The 16,503-nt window shown below is 53.7% G+C and overlaps 1 protein-coding gene across 1 annotated transcript; it reads right to left on the minus strand.

The window, feature by feature from the left end:
- Positions 1–554: 554 nt before the first annotated feature.
- On the minus strand, positions 555–13,141 carry HIKESHI (heat shock protein nuclear import factor hikeshi). The gene is made up of 5 exons (XM_029048409.2): positions 12,974–13,141; positions 8,394–8,631; positions 2,307–2,458; positions 1,876–1,994; positions 555–1,379 (listed from the first exon to the last, which is right to left on the minus strand). The coding sequence occupies exons 1-5, from the start codon at positions 13,001–13,003 to the stop codon at positions 1,325–1,327; spliced, it is 594 nt and encodes a 197-aa protein (XP_028904242.1). The 5' UTR covers positions 13,004–13,141; the 3' UTR covers positions 555–1,324.
- Positions 13,142–16,503: the final 3,362 nt, after the last annotated feature.

Raw genomic sequence — 16,503 nt, forward strand, 5'->3', positions numbered from 1 at the left:
CCAGAGTCAGCAGACACGTTCCCTGTCCACAGCGAGCTTACAGTCTAGAGGGGGAGACAGACACTGATATAAATAAATTTATAATAGACAATTTAAAGATCTGTACAAAAGTCTAAGAGGGGAATATTTTATCCTGTTCATCCTATTTTTCAGGTGAGGAAAGAGGCTCGCAAATTCAGAAACCAGCTTTACAGTATTGTACTCTCCCAAGTGTTTAGTACAGCGCTCTGTCCACAATGGCATTTGTTAAGCACGATGTGTCGGGGGATGTACTAAGCGCTGGAGTACTAAATATATACCACTGATGGACTGATAAGGAGATTCTAACCGATCCCCAAAAGGTGCCCAGGAGGAGGGAAAAAGTAAAAGAAAATGTCATTTGGTAAAAATGGAAACCGGGACCGGTATTTTTCATCAGATAATCGACTGACTATTCCCTGATCTTTGAGGTCACTGAGAAATACTGCATTAACTAAGAAGCAACGACCGAAACAAACCACCTCCCCGCTCCAAAAAATATTTTTTTCAAAATAAAGCCAACCAAAAAACCAAGATCACGAACCCCAGGTGGACAATAGGTTTATTTGTGTATAAATGAATAAAAAAACAACTCTTCGGGAGATATTTGAAAATAGAAAGGACGTGCTGAAGTTCTTTTGTTGTAACGGACAAGTCTGACGGCACATGCAAAGACGTTCAATTCTCCCATCTGTCTGAGCCCCGGACAATACTGTGGCATTTCAGTCGTGGATTTCAACCATTAGCAACCGTCACAATTGTGTTCCACATGCAGAGAAAATGGATGATGTTGGGAATATAAAAAACCAGCCTAATTTTAAATCCTGTGATAAGAGAGGTCCCCTACAAATTCATCCTTCAATATAGGAAAATTTACACACTGAAGAAATGCTACCTGAAACTGTGACCTAGCGTATCAAATTTAACTACTCTGAAATGCCACCGTGAAATAAATCAAAATGGTTTACAAAGAGGACCAGTGGCACTTGACGGTCATTTTCGAATCAAAAAGCAACTGAAATTCAGTATTACAGTTCTGAGTTCATTTACTTTTAAATACTTGATGTATATTAAATCAAAACGGAGATTAAATATTTTTACTCCTTACGGATACATTTTTAAGGTGGAGAACCCCACCGAAGTTTACCGTGATTTTTGCTTTTCCACATTTTAAATTCTAGATAGACTGCGGACTCTCGGCTTCCTCTTCGTTATCCTTTCATCCTCCTCCTCCTCAGCGGTACGACGTGTTCATCTCTAAAACAACTCGAGGTTCAAAACCCTTTTTAAATTACTTTATTCAAGTTTATGTTTTCCAAAACAGAGGGTTCTGTGCCAGTCGTCTCTGAAAATTCTCATACCTGGAAGAAAAACCCCCCAAAAACACAACCCCCCGCCCCCCACCAAACAAAATTAGGATTGAGAACATTTAAACAGAAGCCCTTCCAGCCTGCCAACTTACACAAAGAGCAAGGACTTAGCTTATTTGCATTTCTAGAGGCCGTCCTTAAAAACCCGCGACCGTGACTGAAAAATGGGCCAGGTTAAAACCGGGAGGTTAATGAGCACTGGCAAGCGTTCAATTAATACCACTGATTGATTAGTTGGCAAAAAGCAGCCCAAATGGCTTGTGTTTCCACTTTCCACTTTATTCTTTCTTCCCGGGACATAAAACCAATACTCTCGAAGTCCAACCGTATTCCTGAATCGCCAAGAATCTGCAAGTGAACACGTAACGCCCCTTCCCTCCCCGGCTGCCGATGCCCCCCTCTCCCTTTTCCACCTGCCCACGGGCACAAGAGGCGGGGAAAGGGGCCCTTCTAAGCCTCGGTATTCAACACCCCCACTTTCTCTTACCATTTCAGAACCACGTTCGCCGGGATGAAAACCTCAGAGGGACTCGGGGTCATCTGGGCCGGAGAGACTGCAAATGACGTGGCGAAGTTGTAGAAGCTGTCCAACATCTTCTGAGTGAACTGGGTTCAAACAGACTGCCGGTCACCACGCGTGCTCAACGGCCCGCCGACCCGGCCCCGAGACTCAGACGTCCACGCAGTTTAGGGAATGACAAAAAAAACCACACCAAGAGAGAACTCTCCTCGCTCCTAAGCACAGAACTGGTCCAGAACTGGATCGCCAGCCAGGAGGGTGAGAGAGTGAGTCTGTGCATGAGGCTTTGTGCCCTCTTTCTACCTTCCAATTTCTACTTCAGAGCCCTAACTTCCCCACTTGACATCGACCCTCTGATTCCCGCCCCAAATACCCCACCACCCCGGGAGCCGCGTTACCTGCGTGAAGGAGTCCACGGAGGAGACCGCGGCGTTGCCCACGGGCGTCTGCTGGGCCAGGGTCTCCAGCAGCTCCACCGAGATCCCAATCTGAGCCACCGACGGGGTCCTGGCGATGGTCATGGTGCCAAAAGGATGCTGGCCGCCTTCCCCTGAAAGAAATCGCACAGGGCGCCCACTTCAGCTTCAACGCATCCGTCCCGCCGGGGCCGGTGGCGCCTCTGTTCCCGTCCGCTCATCCACTTCCCGCAGGTAGCTAAGGAAATCCTTTCCCACTTCCACCCCCGGCTAGCCGGGAAAACGGGGAAGCCTTTTGAACGATGGCTCCCCTTCCTTGAGGGTCAAAAAAGGCAAGGAATGTACGATTTCTATACCGTTCAAAAAGTGACCTCTTTTAAGTCCCCTCCCGTTGTTCATTCACTCTTTCGATCCTATTTACTGAGCCCTTACTGTGTGCAAAGCGCTGTACTAAGCACTTGGGACAGTACAATATAACAGTAAACAGACACATTCCCTGTTTAGCTTACAAGAGAATGGGCCCCGGGAGTTCCTCGCAAAGACGTTTCTGGATTCCCCCGATCCGGACTGGTTGGGGAATAATCGACAGCCTCAGCTGGATGCTTCATTTGCAGCTCTGCTGTCCCTCTACATCAACGGGGACATTCGGTGTCCACCTCATAATCCTTTCTCAACGTGCATCCTTTGCTCTATCCCGGCTTAGCCGACCAAAATCGGGAAGGGTGAACACGCTCTTACTTTCCACTCAGAAGGAAGTGGTCCATTCACCCTAGTGTAATACCGACGACGGTCATGGGAACGGGGGCCTGGCGCCGCTGGAAGCGCCAGGCCGGAAAATCCGCCCCGGCCCCGGGGTTGCGCGGGGGCAGTCCAGGGTCCTTCCGCTGCGGAGTCTGTTCCGAGTTCCGCCCCACCGGGCGGGTGGCCGACGGAGATTTGGGGTGACCGAATCCCACCCTCTGAGGATGGAACCCCCAGGAACCGGCGCTTCTCTGATCGAGTGGAGGGCTGCCGTGTGAGCTCGCCCGCCCCCGCCCCCAGCCGGGACTCCTGGACCCGGGGGAAGTCCGAGAAGACTCCCGGTGACTCCGGCATCTCCCTTCACCCCTCGGAGCCCCACACGTGGAAACCGGGGCGGGGAACTGGGTGGCCGGCTGTGTGACTGTGGGCAAGTCACTTCACTTCTCTGTGCCTCAGTTACCTCATCTGTAAAATGGGGATGAAGACGGAGCCTCCCGTGGGACAACCTGATGACCCCGTATCTACCCCAGCGATTAGAACAGCGCTCTGCACGTAGTAAGCGCTTAACAAATATCAACATTATTATCCCCGAAATGCTGGGGCGGGCCCGGATCCCCACGCGCGGGCGAGAACCGAGGCGTCCTGTCTCCGGCGACACGGAAAAGAGGTCTGGGGGCGGACGAGGGACGAATAGGGGGCGGCAGGATCATAAAGGGAACCCTTGCAGCCAGAGCTCGACAAGACAGGCAGTTTGAGAACGAAACTAAGACGGGAAGAACGACAAGGGGGAAAATGAGCCCCAGCCATTCCTTCCTCAGAAACCTGGGCCCAGGGTCACTGCTGCTGTGCCTCGGTCTTCCCCAAAGAAGACATTTCCACACCAGGGATGGGTCAGTCCGCTGCCTCCACACGGACCACCGCTATATTTGATTCTGTCATCAAAGCCCCTTTCATTTCCTGATTGGGTGTCCTGCCTTTGAGCTCTTGAAAGCTTCCAAACTCCAGGCTGAGAAGCATCTTTCCCAAGAGGTCCCCTGAGCCAGCGTGCGCTGAGCCAGTCCAGCCAGGAGAGGAGAGAGAGAGGGGGAAGAGACGGCCGCACAAGGAGACGCAACCCCGGTCTGTCTTCCCCGTTCGACTGGGAGCTTCTGGTAGGCAGGGCCGGAGCCTCCTGTGCTCTGCTCCCAAACCCCCGGAACGGTGCTCACGGCAGGTGCTCGATTAACATTTTACCGGATGGACCGATGACTGTTCACAGCACAATTCTACCCAACCGGGTCGTGCGGCCCGAAGGGAATCGAAGGGTCGCCGGGTCCAGCCGACTCCCGACCGAGAGTCCGGTCTGTCCCAGGAGATGAGAAATGAACCCAGTTTCTGGCTTTCTTGTCTGTTCTAATAGTCTTCTTGTTTGTGAGGACTGAGTGATTTCAACAATTTAGTCCCTAATGGCATTAGCGAGCCTTAGTCCCCGCCCCGCTGAGGCTCCCTGGGGCGAGGAGACTAAAGATCCCAGGGCGACCTGTCTCCCGTCCAAACTCTGTCTGCTCGCCGGTGGGGGACGGCGACGCGAAGGACGGCAGCCAGCAAGCACCAGCTTCCGGAACGGAGACGTCCGCCGGGCGTCGCAAACGCGTAATCGGCATCATCGTTAACACGGTTATTATCATCATCATAATACTCTGATAACTGACTACCGAGAAGGCCGGACTTGGGGATTTCTGGTTTTATCCTGCCCCCCTGGGGGAGGATCGGTCTTCTAACCCTTTGTGATCACACGGTGGAACACTCATGATGCCGAGGGAACTCCCTAAAAGTGGAGTCCTTTTTTTCCCCAAAACTAAATACCCTTCCAGCGCTTAGGGCAGTGCCCTGCGCTTAGTAAACGCGTAAAGAATACTATTATTATTATTCTCCCAGGGCCTGCTTCTCCAATCCCCACCTCTTCCATTCCCCAGAATTCTCCACTCACGCCACCCCTGCCGGAGACACTTGAGTCACCTTCTCTCTGAGGCTTGGGGCAACCTTACAAATAGTTGCCCTAATGAGGAAAGAGTTTTTAGGAGGAGAGTAAAAGGCCTGGAAAGACACAAAGGGATGCTGGTATGCCTGAAATCCTGCAGAATCAGATACTTTACACCCCAGTAGGAGCTGAGCAGTCAAAGGTGCTAGAGCCCCATCCGGGAACAATTATACAGAATTCACCAAAGTTCCCCCCAACCAGGCATGGGGTGATATCGTGCCCAAGAATTAATTAATTTACACTCCAACTGGAGTAAACCGGGCACCGTGTCAAATCCAGAATCGCCGTTTTTGAAATTCTTACTGGCTTGGAAAAAAAAAATCTTCCGGTTAAACTATTTCAGTGACTCTCACCTTGGGGAACAGGAGATAGAAGACTTGAAAATTAACATTACTCGGCCTCTTCACATCTCACACTTGAATTACGGTGAGGATGTTGGCAGCTGATATTTAAGCTGCTACAACTGAAGACAAAACGGAGACATCAATCTGAATACCCGCTTTCTAGGTGCAAAAGGGCTATTTTGTTTTCCCAAACTTGGTGTTCGCAAGTTCTGAACTATATAAAGCAAGTCCTGGCCCTCACGCAGGTGTGACTTGCAATTCCGTATTTTCCCCAGCTCGCGTGACCGCCTGAGTAGTATTTTGACCGGTGCTTGGGGATTTTAAATTTTAACATTTTATTCTACCATTTTATCTTCTGGATGAGTAGAGGCGGGTGATACTTGGGCTTCACTGCTTTCAGAGGTTTACGTTTCTCTTTCCAAATGCAAAAAATTTACCTGCTGGCAGATTTACAGACTCTGACCGTAAAACGCCCCCAAAGTGAAGAGACGCCACCAGAGGATAAAAAACATTACTGTATGTTTTCATTCCTGACTCTGGAGGGTTAGATTCCTGAGTTCATCGTATTTAATCAATCGATGGTACTTACTGAGCGCCCACTATGTGAAGAGGACTGTGCTGAGTGTTTGGGAAGCTACAATCCCACAGAGTGAGCAGACACGTTCCCTCCCCACAGCGAGTCTAGAGGGAGCTTAGATGCGTTTACACCGAATCCCCACTCGACAACAATCAGTCGGTGGCATTTTATCGAGCGCTTGCTGTGTGCTGAGCACTGCACTAAGCGTGTGGGAGAGTACAAGAGTTGGTAGAGCCGATCCCTGCCCTCCAGGAGCTAACAAATCCAGTGGTCTTTTGTTCCCCTTTTCTAGCAAAAACGAGAATCTCCCGCCTGCCACTTCTGTTCCTTCTTCCCCTTCTCCTCCTGCTGCTCTTCTCTGCTAGTAAAGCTGATACCTTGGAAAATTTCTTTTTTCTTAGCTAGCCAGGAAGTCAGATGGCCCCGGCTCTTCCGATTCCGCAATACGGGCCTCCCCAGAGCCTTCCGCGAAAACCCCTCCAGCCGTAGTTGCTCCTAAGTAATTGCGGGGGTGCCGAGGGGAAGAGAAGCGAAGCTTCCGTCTGCCTATCGGCCCGGGAAATCGTCGCCAACATCGGTCTCGAGCTCTCGGAAGCCCACGGTGACACAGAGGGCCCCCGTCCCGCCCCTTAAGGAGCCTAAAAATCAAATGGAGAAGGGAGGCAGGTGCAATGAAGAGGATCGGGGATCTGGGTGAGAACAAATGACGAGGGGGTAGGCAGATGGGATAAATCTTGCATTTCATTGGCAGGATTTGCGGGCGGGCGGGGGAAAATCGCTAGACTACACCCCTCTCAAGTCATCCTACAATGCAGAACCTCCTGCTGAAAAGAAGAGTCGCCCGATCCCGTGTGGCTGCACGGGGATGACGGGGGGTTGGAGTGGAGGGTGGTCAAACTCGAACTCTACCCAGAGCGCTCTGCTGAATTCTGAGCCCTCCAGTCCAAGCCTGCAGGGCCGGGTTACAGCCACCGTCAGAAATGGTAACAATAGGAATAATAATTTGGGTGTGTGTTAAGTGCTTACAAGGTGCCGGGCACCGTTCAGACTGCTGGGGCGGGTACAAGTTAATTAGGTTGGGCAGAGTCCCTGTCCCACATAGGGCTCGCAGTCCTAATCCCCGTTTCACAGATGAGGGAACCGAGGCACAGGGAAGCGAAGCGACTTGCCCGAGATCACGCAGCAGACGAGTGGCGGAGCTGGGATTAGAACCCAGGTCCTCCTGACTCCCGGATCCGTGCTCTAGCCACTAGGTCACGTGGTACTGACTGAACGCTCGCTGAAGAGCACGGAACTAGGAATTTGGGAGAGTAGCGCACAACGGCCCCTGCCCTCACAGAGCCGGAGACATCAACATAATAAGCAATGCTAGCTTCAGTGAAAAGGAGAAGGAAGAGCTGATTTTTTTTATATCCTCCCACGTACTGAAGCCGCAAAATCACTCTAGGGCCTCAAGGCTTTATACAGGCAGTGGGCCGGGAGGTCTGTTGAAAACCGCCGGCCTGTCGTTTTATATCCCGTAGCGGTCTTTAATCGCACGGTAGCCTGGGTCCTCTTCTCATTTCTCAGCACCAACTTTTCAATATTCCGCCCCCCGAAGCTGACGAATACATTTCGGTCGCTATCCCCGCCCAAGGCGTTCACAGACACACACCAAAAGTTTGAAACGGTCCCCAAAAGATGAGGCCACAGGTGACAGCGCAGACTTCTCAATCTCTGTACCTTTATGCCATTCCTGTAGTAGACGCCGTTATTAGTTACTGTACTGAATGTAAAATGACAGGCCAACGATTTCCAACGGACCTTCCAACTCACTGCCCAGAAAAAGCCCTCAGGCTTTGAAAATGACTGAGGTTTCGAGACGTGCACAGAATAGAAAAGACATTAGCTTTGACTGCTTTTCATTGATCACAGGTCTGCTCGTATTTGATGCATCCGGTTTCCCGGTTTTAACGGGCAAACTTCCTTGAAAGAACTGAGGCCATTCATATATCCACAGCGTGCACCCTTCTCATCTGCTTAGAATTCAGGGAAAAGGGAACCACTGCCTAGCGACTGTGAAAAGGCATCAGTCCCATGATTGTAAAATGGCTCCGAAGTATCGACGGGGCTCTAATTATCTTAATTCTATTTACTAAGCGCTTTCTAGGTGCGAAGCACCGTGCTAAGTACTGGGTGGGGATAAACGCTAAGGGGATGGGACCCGGTCCTTGACCCATTTGGGATTCCCAGCCTAAGGGGGTAAAGATTCCACTATAGAGAGGAGGGACCCGACTGAGTTAAGAGACTTGCCCAGGGTCCCCCGGCAGGGTGGCGGCAGGACTGGGGTCAGAGCCCAGGTCTCCCCGTCTCCCGAATCCCACGCTCTTCCAGCCAGGCCCCCTTACCAGATTTAAGGCCGGAAATTTTGAAGATGGCGCTCGGCTTTGCGTTGGTGACAAAGCCCAGGAGCTGCCACACCGGCGTCCCGCTCCGGTCGGGGTACGAGAAGTAGACCGACCCTCCCATGCCCTCGGGGAAGGGGACGGTCCCCAGCATGAAAACCACCACGTGGTTGACGCTTTCGTAGTCCGGCAAGTCGAACACAAATTTATCCTCGGCCACTTGCTGGGCCGCCGTCTGCACCTAGAAGAAAACGGAGAGAAAACTCTCGTTCAGCGGGCCGGCTCCGTGTCCTCTTTCTCCCTTCACGCGGTCAGGGGTTCTCACGACGCTGGGGCTCGAACTCAGCCCATGACCCTCCCTCGGGGAAAACGCCGAATCCTAGCAACGGGCGATTAGAGTGGACGCCTCGAGTCGAGCCTCAGCCCGCCACCGAGGGGATCGCGGACTGATCGTTTCCGGAGACCGGCTTCTCGTTCAGATTGGTTCAATCGTATTTATTGAGCGCTTACTATGTGCAGAGCACTGTACTAAGCACTTGGAATGTACGATTCGGCAACAGATAGGACAATCTCTGCCCAACGATGGGCTCCGAGCTTTACTATATGGATGAGGAAGGAATCCCTCAGTAGGCCCAGAGAGATGCGCGCAAAGCACGGTACTAAGCGCTTGGGAGGGTTTAAGTTTAGAAGGCACGATCCCTGCTCTCAAGGACCCTCGCGTCTAAGCTCGGGGAAGGCAGATCCTTAAAATACGTTGCAATTCGGGGTCTAAAGGCTGTGGGAAACTTAGCAGAAGGACAGCGGAAGGATTACAAGGCCAGAGATGGGAGATTACCTGGAGATGTGATCTAATGACGGCTCTGAAGATGGGAAACGCTGCGGTCTGTCCGATACGAGGGGGAGGGGGAGTCTGCGACCGATGTACTTCCCGAGCGCTTAGAACAGTGTCTAGCCCTAACAGGAGCTCCTTAAATGACTGGCAGATTGGGCTAATGAACTGGACAGACCGGACTCAATACACCTGCTGTTTTCACTCATTCCTGCAATCATTCATTCAGTAGTATTGATTGAGCGCTTACTATGCGCAGAGCACCGTACTAAGCGCTTGGAATGGACAAATCGGCAACAGATAGGGACAGTCCCTGCCCACTGACGGGCGCACAGTCTAATCATCTCCACCGAGCACTTCCTGGGTGCAAAGCACTGTACTAGGCACTTGGGAAAGTACACTAGAACAGTAAACAGCACAAACCCTGCCCACATCGAGTTTACAGTCTAGTTTTCTGAGGTTTTTCCCTTCACTGCCCCTCAGCAGACAAAAAGGCTCCACTCACCCACTGCGATCTGCTCCAAATGGTTCTCCCACTGTTCCTCTCCCTTCGCTTTGATTTCCAGTTTTCCTCTCTGCCACGCAACCTCCAAAGGTCACTTCCCCTTTTCTACTTTGGCCCTATTTGAGGACGCGCACGCTAAGGGGCTGATGGAAGGGTTCCCCAGATGAGACACACACAACAGTGCACGTCGCTACTGCCGAATCCATTACCTGTCGCTGTCAAATACCGCTGTGAACACGGATAATAATGTTGGTATTGGTTAGGCGCTTACTATGTGCAGAGCACTGTTCTAAGCGCTGGGGTAGACACAGGGTCATCAGGCTGTCCCACGGGAGGCTCACAGTCTTAATCCCCATTTTACAGATGAGGGAACTGAGGCACAGTGAAGTGACTTGGACACAGTCACACAGCTGACAAGTGGCAGAGCCGGAATTGGAACCCATGACTTCTGACTCCCAAGCCCGGCCTCTTTCCACTGAGCCACGCTGCTTCCCCGGATGTCACCTCAGGAGACAGAAATCCAGGTTGGGAACGGAAAGTGAACACGGCTGGTGACGAATGAGATCATCTTTGACCTGAGCTCTCCACTCCATCGAAGGGAGCGATTTTCTTTGCTAGTCTCCCATCTATGGCCAGAGGGGACTTATTTGATAATAATAATAATAGTAATAATGGCATTTATTAAGCGCTTACTATGTGCAAAACACTGTTCTGAGCACTGGGGGGGGAGACAAGGTGATCAGGTTGCCCCCATGGGGTTCACAGTCTTCATCCCCATTTTCCAGATGAGGGAACTGAGGCCCACAGAAGTGAATTGACTTGCCCAAAGTCACGCGGCTGACAAGCGGTGGAGTCGGGATTTGAACCCATGACCTCTGACTCCCAAACCCAAGCTCTTTCCACTGGGCCACGCTGCTTCTCTATTTGTATTTTGTCATCTGCCTAAAAAATTCCCTTTCCACGCTACAATCTGTGAGCCCAATGTAGACAGATATTTTAAAATGCATCTTTCAAGGACTTGGGTTTTATCTGCTTTTGTCAAGGACTTTCGTATATTGACCCAGAGGCCTAAAACGGAATAGTGAAGGCCCCCAGACGGACCCAATACCCCGAAAGCAACTCGGAACCAAACCGACATCATCGACATCCTCCTCGTAACCGTGGCACTTGTTAAGAGCTCACTACGTGAGAAGCGGCGTGGCTCAGTGGAGGGAGCCTGGGATTGGGAGTCCGAGGTCCTGGGTTCGAATCCCGGCTCTGCCGCTCGTCGGCTGCGTGACTGTGGGCGAGTCACTTCACTTCTCTGGGCCTCAGTTCCCTCATCTGTCAAATGGGGATTCACTGTGAGCCTCACGTGGGACGACCCGATGACCCCGTATCTCCCCCGGCGCTTAGAACAGCGCTCTGCACATAGTAAGCGCTTAACCAATACCAACATTATCCTTACGTGCCAAGCACTGTTCTAAGCAGTGGGATAGATACACGGTGATCAGATTGGACACCGTCCCTCTCCCACATGGGGCTCAGTCTTGACCCCCCATTTGACCGATGAGGCGACTAAGGCCCAGCCGACTGAAATGACTCGCCTAAGGTCACACGGCAGACATGTGGCAGAACCCACATCCTCCGACTCCCAAGCGGGTGCTCCTTCCACTAGGCCACGCCGCTTCTACGCTCCCAAGCGCTTAGCACAGTGCTCTGCGGGATTGGGGGGGGAGGAGGAGAATGGAGGGGGCAGGATGAAGGGGTGGGCATGGAGAGGGGCGGGATCAGGGGCTGGGCATGTTGAGGGGCAGGATCAGGAGGAGATGGAGGGGGCAGGATCAAGGGATGGGCACAAGGAGGGGAAGGATCGGGGGCTGGATCGGGGGCGGGGCATGGAGAGGGCAGGGTCAGAAAGGGGGGCACGGGGAGGGCAGGATCGGGGGCTAGATGAGGAGGAGCGGGCACAGAGGGGGTAGGATGAGGGGATGGGGCACGGAGGGGGGCAGGAGGAGGAGGTGGGGCATGGAGAGGGGCAGATGTGGGGCTGGGTCAGGAGGTGGGGCACGGAGAGGGGCAGGATGAGGAGGTGGGGCACGGAGAGGGGCAGGATCTGGGGCTGGATCAGGAGGTGGGGCACGGAGAGGGGCAGGATCAGGAGGTGGGGCATGGAGAAGGGCAGGATGAGGAGGTGGGGAATGGAGAGGGGCAGGATCTGGGGCTGGATCAGGAGGTGGGGCACGGAGAGGGGCAGGATGAGGAGGTGGGGCACGGAGAGGGGCAGGACGAGGGGCTGGATCAGGAGGTGGGGCACGGAGAGGGGCAGGATGAGGGGCTGGATCAGGAGGTGGGGCACGGAGAGGGGCAGGATCTGGGGCTGGATCAGGAGGTGGGGCACGGAGAGGGGCAGGATGAGGAGGTGGGGCACGGAGAGGGGCAGATGTGGGGCTGGGTCAGGAGGTGGGGCACGGAGAGGGGCAGGATGAGGAGGTGGGGCACGGAGAGGGGCAGGATCTGGGGCTGGATCAGGAGGTGGGGCACGGAGATGGGCAGGATGAGGAGGTGGGGAATGGAGAGGGGCAGGACGAGGGGCAGGATCTGGGGCAGGATCAGGTGGGGCACGGAGAGGGGCAGGATCTGGAGGTGGGGCATGGAGAAGGGCAGGATGAGGAGGTGGGGAATGGAGAGGGGCAGGATCTGGGGCAGGATGAGGAGGTGGGGCACGGAGAGGGGCAGGATCTGGGGCTGGATCAGGAGGTGGGGCGTGGAGAAGGGCAGGATGAGGAGGTGGGGAATGGAGAGGGGCAGGACGAGGGGCAGGATCTGGGGCAGGATCAGGTGGGGCACGGAGAGGGGCAGGATCTGGAGGTGGGGCATGGAGAAGGGCAGGATGAGGAGGTGGGGAATGGAGAGGGGCAGGATCTGGGGCAGGATGAGGAGGTGGGGCACGGAGAGGGGCAGGACGAGGGGCAGGATCTGGGGCTGGATCAGGTGGGGCACGGAGAGGGTCAGGATGAGGAGGTGGGGCACGGAGAGGGGCAGGATCAGGAGGTGGGGAATGGAGAGGGGCAGGACGAGGGGCAGGTGTGGGGCTGGATCAGGTGGGGCACGGAGAGGGGCAGGATGAGGAGGTGGGGCACGGAGAGGGGTGAGGATGAGGGTCTGGGCGCGGAGAGGTCCGGCTCAGGGGGTGGATCGGGGGCAGGCCGGGGCCCCGCCGCCCTCCTGCCCTCCTGCCCCGCCGCCCTCCTGCCCCCCGGTCCTCACCAGCCTCCCGGCCACCAGGCATCCGAACATGGCGCTGGGTCCCGTGCGCCGCAACCTTCCCCAGCCGCCGTCTGCTCGGCCGCCCCTACATCGCCCGACCGGCCCCCGAGCACAGAGGCCCGGCCTCGCCCGGCTCCGCCCGGCTCCGCTCGGCTCCGCTCGGCTCCGCTCGGCTCCGCTCGGCTCCGCTCGGCTCGGCGGGGCCCGGCGGGGCCCAGGCCGCGCGGACACAAGCGCTTCCGGGGCCGCGGCCGAGGCGCCGCACTGCGCAGGCTCGGCCGGGCGGGGCATGCCGGGACTTGTAGTCTCTCGCTCCCGCCCGCCCCGCCCCGCCCCCCGGCCCTCCCCTCCCTTCCCCCTCCCTTTTCTGTGCTCCTGGGGGACCGCTGCCTTTCTTCCTTCCTTCCTTTCCCTCCTCCCTTTTTCCCTTTCCTTCCTCCCTTTCCTTTCTTCTTTTCCTTCCTTCCTCCCTTTCCTTTCTTTTCCTTTCTCCCTTCCCCTTCTTCTTTTCCCTCCTTTCTCCCTTTCCTTCCTCCCTTACCTTTCCTCCCTTCCTTCCTCCCTTTCCTTTCTTTTCCTTCCTCCCTTTCCTTTTTTCTTTTCCTTCCTTCCTTTCCTTCCTCCCTTTCCTCTCTTTTCTTTCCTTTCTTTCCTTCCTCCCTTTCCTCTCTTCTTTCCTTCCTCCCTTTCCTTTTTTCTTTTCCTTCCTTCCTTGCCTTCCTTTCCTCTCTTTTCCTTCATTCCTTTCCTTCCTCCCTTTCCTTCCTCCCTTTCCTTTCTTCTTTTCCTTCGTTCCTTTCCTTCCCCCCCTTTTCCTCCTTCCTTTCTCCCTTTTTTCCCCCCTTTCTCTCTTCCTCTTTCCTTCCTTTTTTGAGAAGCGGCATGGTTCGGTGTTAAGAGCCCAGGTTTGGGAGTCAGAGGTCATGGGTTCCAATCCCACGCTGCCACCTGTCAGATAGGTAATAATGTTGGTATCTGTAAAGCGCTTACTATGGGCAGAGCACCGCTGGAGGAGATACAGGGTCATCAGGTGGTCCCACGTGGGGCTCACGGTCTTCATCCCCACTTGACAGATGAGGTCACTGAGGCCCAGAGAAGTGACTTGCCCACAGTCACACAGCTGAGTGGCAGAGCCGGGATGCGAACCCATGACCCCTGACATATGTGACTTTGGGCGAGTCACTTCACTTCTCTGGGCCTCAGTGACCTCATCTGTATAATGGGGATGAAGACCGGGAGCCCCATGTGGGACAACCCGATTACCCTGTACCTATCCCGGCGCTTAGAACAGTGCTTGGCATAGAGTAAGCGCTTAACAAATGCCATCATTATCATCATTTTTGATTGCTCGTGGGTGACCACTTCCTTTCTCCATTTTCCTTTCTTCTTTCCTATCTTCCTCTTTGCTTCTTTTCTTTCCTTCCTCCCTTCCTTCTCTCTCTCCCTCCAAACTTAATATTTAATCAGCGTTCACTGCGTGCTAAATAGAACGTGCTGTGATTAATATTGACAGGAGGGTCAGATCAGACCCCATCCCTGTGCCACAAGAGGGCCACAATTTTGGCAAAGAAGCAGCCCAGCTATTTTCCGACCTTATCTAGCCCTCCCGGTGCATTTTTATGAACTATCACATTCCCCCTGGAGCAAAATTCAACCCTGCCCTGTTGTGTGGCTTAGGGGAAGGAATGCAGGCCTGGGAAGCAGAAGACCTGGGTTCTAATTCCAGCTCTGCCACTTGCCTGCAGGGTGGGGGGTGGGGCGGGTGAATCACAGAACACTGTGGCTCAGTTTCCTCCTCTGTAAAATGGGAATTCAGTTCCCGTTCACCGTCCCTGAGATCCCAGTGTGGACCAAGGACTGTGTCTGACCTGATAATCTTCTAGCTGCCCCGATGCTTGGTCCAGTGCTTGACGCAATGTGAGCACTTAAATATGCTTAAATGAGAAGCAGCGTGGCTCAGTGGAAAGAGCACGGGCTTTGGAGTCAGGGCTCATGAGTTCAAATCCCAGCTCTGCCACTTGTCGGCTGTGTGACTGTGGGCGAGTCACTTCACTTCTCTGTGCCTCAGTTCCCTCATCTGTAAAATGGGGATTAAGACTGTGAGCCCCACGTGGGGCAACCTGATTCCCCTGTGTCTACCCCAGCGCTTAGAACAGTGCTCGGCACATAGTAAGCGCTTAACAAATACCAACATTATTATATAGTCCCCGAGATGACCCCGGGTTCCTTGGGAGAGTTGGATAGACCGTCTGGGCTTTCCCTCTTCTACATCCCCTAACTTTTCTCCTACGGGACCTTCCTGGATCACTCTCCCTCCTCCCTCAGCTTTGTAGCTGATGTTGGGGGAAGTGGATGAGGGCTCGGAGAGAACGTCTCAGGGTCTTTGCAGAATAATGACTGTATTTGTTAAGCGCTTACTATGTGCAAAACACCGGTTCCAGCTGGCCTTCCTGTTGCCCGGTACCGTTACGGCACCAGCACCTTTCTCTCCACGACTATTATTTGCAACCTGCAGCTTCCCATCACCTCGGCTCCCGCCACCAAACTCCCCGACTCTAAAGCAGTGCCTTCGTTCCCCCGGGAGAGTAGCATTAGGAGCCCACGGGGCGCGAAACATTGTACTAAGCACTCGGGAGGTACAGCAGAACGAAGGGACGCATTCCCCGCCCAACGGGGGCTCACCCTCCGGAGGGGAGAGACCAGACATGTTTGGTCCAGATGCGCTTGGACCCAAATCTCATCTGCCGGGCTTCTCGTACAAGTTCGGTCCCTTGGGGACGAGCGAACGCTTTCAGACTCCCTTCGTGGTACGCGCTCCGATTAAAAAGGAACGCTGGCTAAGATGACACTTAGAAGACGAAGGCGGCTGCCCTATAAATTATTTATAAATATGGGCTATGCCCTCTGGAAATACACTGGATCGGTCGTTCAGGGTGTCAGCCATTCGCAAAGTACGGTACTGATTTGTGCAGCCGGGTCTCCCTCCGGTTGGGTGCTATTTCCAGAGGGGATGTGCCACGTTGATACAAGTTTTTAGAACAAGCTACCTTAATTTTAGCAGTGGGAGGTTTTTCTGTGACGTCCATCTCGTTCACCTCTTTATAGAAAACCTGTAAAGATACAAAATAATGAAAGAATTGAAGAAAAATGAAAAAATTAAAGCATCACTGGCTCCTACAGACCCCACTGCTGTCTTCCTTGCCTTACAAAAAAAAAAAATCCAAGAAACCCGCCTGGACAGAACCGGTTTTCTTCACTTTTAATCTTCAATTTCCTCCCTAGAAACTAGAAATCTGCTTAGCATTCAGGAGGATTGAACGCCGACTGCGTGTGTGCAGAGCTCTGCGCTGAGCGGTCGGGAGAATAGGCCAGGGTCAGAAGACACGATTCCTGCCCTCAAAGACTAGCGATTAGTGATTTTAACCGTCTAGACTGTTAGCTCACTGTGGGGAGGGAACAGGTCTACCAACGCAGTGATATCGTACCGTCCCAAAAGCTAAGCACAGGGCTCCGCATACAGTATAAGTGCT

This window comes from Ornithorhynchus anatinus, chromosome 20 (assembly GCF_004115215.2).
Source record: "Ornithorhynchus anatinus isolate Pmale09 chromosome 20, mOrnAna1.pri.v4, whole genome shotgun sequence".
In the NCBI taxonomy this organism is placed as follows: Eukaryota; Metazoa; Chordata; class Mammalia; order Monotremata; family Ornithorhynchidae; genus Ornithorhynchus; species Ornithorhynchus anatinus.

What these genes read in the sequence shown, in the direction of transcription:
- HIKESHI (XM_029048409.2), bottom strand. Translation starts at nt 13,003, where the DNA reads ATGTTCGGATGCCTGGTGGCCGGGAGGCTG. An exon ending in AATTTCCGGCCTTAAATCTG is followed by an intron (nt 2,459 to 8,393) that starts GTAAGGGGGCCT and finishes GATTTCTTTCAG; the next exon opens with GGGAAGGCGGCCAGCATCCT. An exon ending in CCGTGGACTCCTTCACGCAG is followed by an intron (nt 1,995 to 2,306) that starts GTAACGCGGCTC and finishes GTTTGAACCCAG; the next exon opens with TTCACTCAGAAGATGTTGGA.